The sequence below is a fragment of the Molothrus aeneus genome, chromosome 4, assembly GCF_037042795.1.
Source record: "Molothrus aeneus isolate 106 chromosome 4, BPBGC_Maene_1.0, whole genome shotgun sequence".
In the NCBI taxonomy this organism is placed as follows: Eukaryota; Metazoa; Chordata; class Aves; order Passeriformes; family Icteridae; genus Molothrus; species Molothrus aeneus.
In genome coordinates, this window is record NC_089649.1 from 23,556,288 (window position 1) to 23,565,381 (window position 9,094).

Sequence of the window (9,094 nt, forward strand, 5' to 3'; positions counted from 1 at the left end):
CTCCAGCAAGAGCTTATCTCACCCTCACAGTCAGTAGCTTTTAAACATGCAATGATTTAAAGAATCATTTAGTACCCAGCAACTCTTTTATAGGTCATTTCCTGCAGAGACAAATTTCAGCAACCATAATAAAAAATACAAACCAAAAACACAAACTAAAAAAAAAAAAAAAAAAAAAAAAAAAAAGTAATGCACTGAAGGCCAAGAACTCTGCTTTGCTTCACTAACCTAACCAAAAAGATCCACTCAACCAAATCTAGCATCTCCCTGGTTCAGTGGTGGTAGATCAAAGTCCAGAGGCTCAATGCCCAGAGATGACCCCCATGAGGAACAGGCCAGGCAGGCCAGGGCAAGACAAGTTGTTAAGGGGCAAACCAGAAGAGCTTCCCTGTACCAGAGCTGACATAACAGGAAAGCTTTCTTTTATCAGAAATGCATAGGAACTCCTTGAATAAGGAAGATGATTCCTTCAATAAAGAAAGAGGATTTCTTCAAGCAGTTTAAAGTGTGCATGTTGCCATTCTAATTTCAAGCAATTTTAGCAAGTTCTATATTAAGAGTTTAAAAATAAGAGCCCCCAAACACATACAATATGAGTAACCAGACACTGCAGGACAGCTGTAAGAAGGCAATTCAAAAACCTCAGCCTTTCTTGTGGCATCCACATTCCCTCCTGTTCCTGCATCATACCAAGCCAGACTGTCAGCACAAGCTCAGGTCTGCACTGACTACTTCAGTCTCTCCAAAGACTGATTCCCACATCCATACCCCACCAGGGACAGTCCCATGGCAGCCACCCACTCTGCATACCACATATGTCCTCTGGCAATTTCTCAGCTTCCTTCAGGACCACAGAAATTTTTGTTGTCCCTTTCAACATGTTGTTTAAATTAGAGGTGCCTCAGCCACCAAACAAGAGGACTTCAAATACTGACCTTGCAACACATAGGTTAATATGAAGGAAATCTCTAAAAATCAGTGATGCTGCATAGGCTACTACTGTGTTCCTAAACTGTTACCTACAGCAAGTCACACCAGTCAAGGCTGTCACTTCAGCAGCACAGAAATCAGCTCTAGTCGGTAAACTTAATTATCCATGCTAGAGCCACAGAATGACAGTAGCTTCCCCAAGTCCAGCAACCAATCTATGCTCTTCCCTTGAACCACAGGGCCCTGTTCAGCTTCATCCTGCCACCCAGATCATCCACATCCAAAGATCACACGGTGCTGAAGTCTTGTCCCTCTGTCTCCAATTAGTACTCTGCTGAGTACTCTGCTGAAGCCACAGCCTGCAGGATATGTGACAACAGCCCCAAAATAGCCAGAGCATCTACTTTGAAAGTCAAGCAAAAAAGACTCCACCTGCAAATGGGGGAAATAGAAGACTGCCTAATGTTAGCATCAGGATCTCTAATAAGCAGGTGTTGCTCTATTGCAATTGTCTATGAAAAGAACCCCAGCTACTTAAAGCATGACTACAAAGTGGAATTAGATACCTGACATGAGCCTTTCACCGAGCAGCAGCTCAGATTTTGAGGCAACTTCAGAGCTCTTCTGACAAAACCAGTCTCACCTGCTCTCGCCTCACCTTGCGTGGGGTGACTCGACAGCATGACACACCACAGGTTCCTCCACCTCTCTGTCTCCTGACTCCATCCCAGCCACCAAGGGAGGTCATGATAGCTTTTGACTCCAACTCAGGGCTGGTGAGCATGTTCACTTTGAATCATGTGCACATGGTGGCCTAGTTAGCCCTGCTCTAGCCATGACAGAGAGACTCACAGGGGAACTACACTATGATACCTCCATCTGTAACCCTTAAGGTGACTGGCACTATAATCCCTGCTTCTGCTCACCCACAATGTGGGAGACAGACAGAGTAGAGGCTTGTGATCTCCCTGCTCTGATACCTCAAGAAAGGGATAGCAAGGCAGGTGGCAGATGTGCACTTTCCCTCCACAAAAGACCTCTTGCTAATCCTCCAGAGCCTTTCAAAGCTCCCCAATAGCTCTGAAGCATCCTTTTGGACAGGGGCTGCTAGGCCCACACAGTATTTTTGCCCATGGCTTTCTATTTGTTGTCATGTTTTTACTCTGTGAAAACCCACATCACCTTATCTTACTTGCCCGTCTTCTGCAATGGTCACAGACCCCAGCTTTCTTCTTTCTACACCCATACAGCCCCTTCACAAGGCAGGAATAAAGGAAAAGCACCAGTCAAACATAATCCCTCCCAGCCCAAACACCAGAAGAATCATGCACAGGACATCAGGACACCTCGTACAAAAGGTGCACCTTGTACAAAAGCCAGTCTGGAAGAGTATGTGGTGCCCCAGACCCAGCCTAGCACAGGGCAAGGGCAAACAGCAGCAGGGCAGTTAGCAGGTGCATATGAATGCAAGCTTGGAAAATCCAGTCACATTTGTCCAAACAAAGCACACGTGTCACTATCAGACAGATGGCAAACCACCTCCACCCCCCAATCCCAAGTCACTTAATAGCTTACAAGACATGAATAACCTAAAAGCTCTTCAGTCCAGGGGCTAAAAAAACATCACATACAAATGAGAGCATTCCACAATGCCTGTGATGACCCAACTGAGGTCTTACTGTCTTGGAGAAGTGAACCATTCCTGTTGGTCACTCAAAGAGAGATGTGACTTTCTTAGCCTGGTAGGGACACTTTCATTTATATATATCATGCAAATGTAGAAGAAAAAAAACAATTTAACACACTGAGTTGTTATCAGCCAAGTGGATGACTGCAGCCTCAAAGCACACTGAAATTCCAGCTCAGATGCCAATTCAGTTACTATTTCGTCCAGCTACAAAACTGTTTCAAACACACAAACTTCCTTAAAAGGACCCCAACAAAGCATTTTTATATCACTTTCATTCACTCTTTGCAATAAACCCTCAGAAAACTGAATCCAGAACCTTAATTTTTATTTACCATTTCTACGCAGAGTAGCCCTATTCCTAGAGTATTTATTTCTGTGTGTATTATCAGTGGAAGCTATAGCATGCAGGACAGAGAGGAAAGGGAAGGAGAGGAAAAGCAAAGATTAATCCTCAACTTGTGAACTCCCTTTTTGAAAGGGATTCTAATAAAAATTTTGGATGACCAAAGAATGCACCATCAGTTTCATGAATGATGACACAGATTGCACAACCACACAGAGAGCCAGACTGCACTTCCATTTTTGAGCACAAATTTGGCAGTGTCTACACAGAAATATTTCCCTTATTAAGGTCAACTGGCTGCAAAGCACTTCTTCAGTGCAGTCCTAAAAAGCCCACAGACCTATTTAAGTATTAGGAGCATTGTAATTGTCAGTGATTTCCACTAAAAGAGCTTGGAAAGAAACACAGACATCTCCTTCACTACATATTTTTGTAACATAGACCCCTCTCTTTCCTACACCTTGTCAAAAATGACACCAACCATGATTCACTTGCATGACAGCAAGCTTGGCAGCATGGCTTAAACATGCACGCCTCCTGATCAACAAAATCGGGAGGGAAAAAAATTCTTGAGCTTCGCGATTGCCATTTAGGGGCTCCTAAACAGTCTTTTATTCATAGAGCAGATACACAGCAAAGAATATTTTAGATTAAATGCAGACATACAGGCCTCCCAAGTCAAATCACAGTTCACATTTTTCATATAGTCCAGATCAAACCTGGGCTAGATTCAAGCATCATCCATGATAACAAGCAGGCTTCTCAATAAATTGATTTAATCACTCTTCAGCATTTCCACAGATCAGCCTTGCCTTTTAAACATGTCTGTCTGCTGTTCTCCCAGCTAGAGTCACAGGGTATCCATGTTTAAAAGAGTCATTCCCTGCCCCAAAGCAGGGTCACACCTGGGATGCTATCCTGTGCCCCCGATAGCAAGGCCTGAACTCCCTGCTGGAGTGCCTCAAAAATGCTGCAACCCCCTTTCCACAGGCAGCATCACCCAGGTGTCATTTGGAGACCTGGCACACAAGCCCCAGCTCCTCTCATGCTCAGCACACTGCTTACCTGGGCCTTCCCTTCCCAGCACACCTGGCCTGGCTCCCAGGCAAGATAAATCCCTTTCCACCTCTAAGGAAACATACATGGCACAGCCAAGTCCAAAGGAAAAGGCCATTCAATGCCCCTCTCATGCTTCTGAACCTGCTCTGACCCTCACTGGGGTCAGCAACAACTGCCTGCAGACACTCTGGCTCTTCCTCAAATTTCCCTTTTAAAGCATCATCTACTCACAGGGAGAAAAGAGACAGCCACAAAGCATTCACCAGCTAAAAAAAAAAAAAAAAAAAAAGAGATGCCTGACTAGAGACTGGAATTCACAAGCTAAATCTTCAATAGGTGCCCATCACACTGCACACTCACGTGTCTGCTGTTGTGACTAATTTTGGTAGGTTTTTGGGGAGGATATTTGGGGTTTTTTTCAGGGGTTCTGTAGCAGGTTTGTCTTTTCCAGTTTCCAGAGTTTTTTGTTTGGAAAGCAGATCACACTGCCCTATGCACCATGTCAGCAGCAAGATATCACTCAGCACGTCTCACAGCATGGGTTCACCCCCCAGTCCAATGGCTCTTACATAAGTAGTGAGCAGTTGGAGGGAGATACAGCTGATGAAGCCAGAAGTCAGGCTGAGGAGCAAACTGCACCTCCTTATTCTAAATGTCCAGAGGAAAAAAAAAAACAACAAAAAACAAGAAACCAAACCCCAAAACAACCCCAGAAAACCCACACCTTATTAATCACATTTGCTTATGAACAACTTCAGCACTGCTGCTTGCTCTAAGTCAAATCATGCTACAGTTCCCTGCACAATTTCAGGCTACCTCTTAATAATGTGCCAACACACCTCTAACATGGTTGTTACAATGCAGATTTCTGGAGCATTGCTCACAGTCCAGACTGCATTTTGATTTCATGCAGATTTACACATCAAAGCACCTTTCCCATGGCACCCTGCAAGCCGCAGAGCAAACCCAAGCAGAGCAGGGAGGACACTAGTTAGTACCTGCACACACAAAGTAAAACAGATGCTGCTGGAAAACATCACTGATAAAAATCACAACTTTAGAGGTGACAGCTTTAAAAAGCACCACGACTAGTCACGTTCCAGGGAAAGGTTATGCTTTTTTCATTTGAGGAAGGGAGAGAGAGGAAGGAAAATAAAATGTGCTTGAGAACAGCTCCAAAAGGCACAGTTTGGGAATCACTCCTAGGTGAGATACTTAAACAAAGAAGATGGAGTATCCTTCTCTCTTCAGTGAGGAATGCTTCCTACTAGAGACAGGGCTCAAAGAAAGCTCAGAGAAAGCTCTTTTTACACAGGGCTATGGAGACCAACACACCCATTGTCTACCAGGAGGAGCTTTCCTGCATTCAGACAGACTGCAGCATAGGCCAGGTTTTGGGGGTGGAGGGTTGAAGGGGGGGATGGGGGATACCTGCAATGTTTTAGGCATCTCTATTCATGTTTACAAATAGCTCCAAAGAAGTGGGAGCTGCAGGGTAAAAGGAACTAGGGGAAAAAAACCCCAACAGCACAATCCCATTCAAAGAAATCAAAACAAGGAGGACAGTTCAGAGACTTCTCAACAATGGCACTGCCAACCCTCAGGGCCAAAACCCAAAAAGCAGAGAGAAAAGGCGCAGACAAAGGGGGATGTAACACCCCCCTCCTCTCAGAATAAGGTTATTTTAAGCCTGTCTCCTTGGAGCTACCCTAATATTTTCTCTCATGACTCAAACCACCAGGGAAAGGAGTTAGAGCAGAAAAGAAAAGAAAAAAGAAAAAAAGAAAAAAAAATAGAGCTATGGCTGACCTCATGAGACACCTTTCTAGAAGGGGCAAAGCTCCAAAAGAGATGAAAGGCAAGCTGGGCTGTGCCTTACCTGGAAAAGTGTGTGGGTTGGGTGACCCTCTTTTAAGGCACTTTGAACAGAGGACATGCACAGTGTAGTACAGGCCCGGCCATTCCTGGAGCAGGACATTCAGTTCTTCCACTAAAGGCGTAATAGCTTGCCAAGCTGTCCAGATATTTGGTAGGGACGCGTGACTAGCGATAGACAGAGTGTCTGGCTGCAGAGCTCCCCTGGCAGGCCGGTAGCTCACCACCACAGGCACCTTTCCCCGGTAGGCATAAATCTGGTATTTGCCATCTGACCGCTGAACCACGTGGCTGTTAATCTGGACACTGTAGCGTGCAAACAAGCCGGGTGGGAAAATGAATGGAAAGCTATATTCAATCTGCAGCTGCTCAACCACGAAGGACTGTCCGCTCAGATTCGTGCCGTTGATCCATGCCTCTGCATGGGGCACCTCGTTTTTCACGTAGCAGGGAAACTTGTACCAAGCAGCCGCCCCATTTAAGGGCTTGCATTTGGGTTTGTTGACACAGTAACATAGCCCCATCTTCTCCAGCAGCTCCAGAATGAGCTGCAGATCCTCCCGACTCTGGATGTGGGGCTTAAGAAGGAGACGGATAACATGGGCAGGAAGGAGGCCATGCAGCAAGAAGCCCTCCACGTAATGATGGAGCTGAGTGGTCCTCAGTTCGTCAATCTGGGTGTCGCTGAGCAGTTTCTGGAGCAGCACGGTGGCATCCCGCTGGCAAAAGACGTTGAGGATGTCTATGAGCCGCGGCAGGTTGTGGAACACATACTCCCGCAAGGTGAGATGCTCCTCAAAGTAGAGCAGCTTTCCGCTCTCGTGCAGGTAGGACAGGGCACTCTGCAGCCGATCCTCCGTCAGGCCTGCCTGCAAGCCCAGCCGGGCAGAGTCCCACCAGCTAAGCCACAGCTGCTGAGCTTGAGGCTGGAAGTGCAGCTCCTCCAGAACTTGCCAGGACTTGGGCAACACCCGGTGCAGGTTTGGGAAGATATCCCGGTGCTCGGCCACCGAGAGGAGCTTGTCCCGCAGGCGACGCACCTGGCAACGGTCCTGGCAGCTGAAAGGCAGCACTGGAGACAGGATCTGTGGGCGGTGGTTGAGAAGATACTGAAACTGGGCTTTCTTCCGCCGCAAGTTCTTGTCTGAGACCCCGTAAAAGGCAGCATGCGGGCTGGAGCAGCGCAGGTCAAAGTCCTGTCCCAGAGCCTCATCCACCTGCTGGACTAAGCTCTGGAGTCCCTCAGCATCCCTCTTCTCCTGCTGAGCGATCTGGTGATGGATGTCCAGGCACTTCTCTTCCAACTCTCGCTCCGCACAGAGGTCGGCATGGGTTCCCACCATGCACACTACGGCATGGGGCACCTTGGAACTGAGCCAGTGTAAGAAATAGCCCACAGAGGGGTAGAAGTGCTGAGGGACGTAGGCACTCAAATTCACCACCAGCACATACAAGGCTCCAGGGGAGAGGAAGAAAGACTGGATCACATCATAGCTTGGGTCCCCTGCCAGCTCATACACAATGAATGTCAGGCCCCTCTCTGCATCTGCTGTCCAGTCCATCACCTCGATGCCCTTACTGCCTCCTGATAGTCCTAGTCCCAGTGGTACTCGGGGCACATTGGGTGGCAGTGATGGTGCAGGGGATGTTTTGTCCCCTTTTGCTCGGTGAGAGGGCACGCGAGAAGGGATGTCCTGCCGCTCAACAGGGAGACGTTCCACCTGCTGCATGACAGGTACCCGAGTTGAGGAATTGTCTTGAGGCTCTGAAAAGGGGGAACACCCAACTGCCACCCTCCCAATGTCCTGCTGTTGCCCAGGAAACCCTCTGTGCTGGGTGTTCCCTGCCTCCAGGCTTCCCATGTCATCTCTCTTCTCATTTTCCTCCATGAGGCATCGTCTCAGCAGGGTCTTTCCTGCATCCTTTAGGCCCATGAGGACTAGTTTGAGGCGGGGTTTGAGGGCAGGCTGGGAGTGGGCCAGCTCCTGCTGGTAAGCTGCAATGTAGGGGATGCCTTTCATGCACACCTCATAGGGGGGCTGGATGAGGGGGTTGTCTTTGATCTTCCACAGGGTGACACGGGAAAGCTGCCCGAAGCCCTCAGGCAGGATGGCGATCTGGTTGCCTTGCAGGACCAGCTCCTCTAAGCTGTGGAGGAGCACGATGGAGTCAGGCAGGTAGCGGATGCGGTTGTTGTCCAGCCAGAGAGTGCGGAGCTGGTGGAGCTGACAGAGGTGAGGGGGCAGCACGGTGAGCTGGTTGCGGCTCAGGTAGAGCTCCTCCAGACTGGGCAGTGCCAAGATGGCAGAGGGGAACTCCCCCAGCAGGTTGGATGAAAGGTTCAGCATCTTGAGCCGCTGTAGTCTGCCGAAGCCAGCGGGCAGCGCCTGCAGCCGGTTGCCGTCCAGCATGAGGCTCTCGAGGGCACTCAGCTGGCAGAGACCCTCGGGAAGGGACGCCAGCCCGGTGCCGCTGAGCCAGAGGATCTTGAGGCGGCGGAGAGCAGCGATGCCCTCGGGCAGGGCCCCGAGGTGGCGGTTGCCGGAACAGTCGAGCTCCTCCAGGGCGGCCAGCTCCAGCAGCGGGGCAGGGAAGGAGGGCAGCAGGTTGTGGTCGACGTCGAGGGTGCGGAGGTGCCGCAGGCGGCCCAGGCCCTCGGGCAGGCGGCGCAGGCGGTTGAAGCTGAGGTCGAGCTCCTCGAGGCAGCCCAGCTCGGCGAGGCGGGGGGGTAGCCCCGGGCCCTCGGCGCCCAGTTCGTTGTGGCTGAGGCTGAGCTTGCGCAGGCCCCGCAGCCCCGCCAGCGCCCCGCCGTCCCCCAGGCCCCGCAGCCGGTTGTGGCTGAGGTCGAGCTCGGCCAGGCGGCCCAGGTGGCGCAGGGCGGCGGCAGGCAGGCGGGCCAGCCGGTTGCGCCGCAGGCTGAGCACCCGCAGCCCGCTCAGGGCGGCACCCACCTCCTCGGGCAGCTCCTCCAGCCCCCGCCCGCTCAGGTTCAGCGCCTCCAGCTCCCCCAGCGCCGCCGCCGCCAGGGACGGGAGGCGAGGAGCGGCGGCACCGGGGGGCGGCGGCGGCCCCCCCGGCGGCCCCGCGTCCGGCTCGGGCTCGGGCTCGGGTTCGCCGGGGCCGCCCCGCAGCTTCCGTGCGCGCAGGGCGGCGTCGCGCCACAGCCGCACCGCCTTCGGGGGCTCCGTCTGAGCCAT

The 9,094-nt window shown here is 50.7% G+C and overlaps 1 protein-coding gene across 1 annotated transcript in view; it reads right to left on the reverse strand.

Moving 5' to 3' along the window:
- The window catches only part of MFHAS1 (multifunctional ROCO family signaling regulator 1), a 34,944-nt gene extending 25,850 nt beyond the window's left edge, over positions 1-9,094 (reverse strand). The window contains exon 1 of the mRNA XM_066548075.1: positions 5,902-9,094. Within this exon, the coding sequence (XP_066404172.1) occupies positions 5,902-9,094 (3,193 nt within the window). The remainder of the gene's footprint in view (positions 1-5,901) is intronic.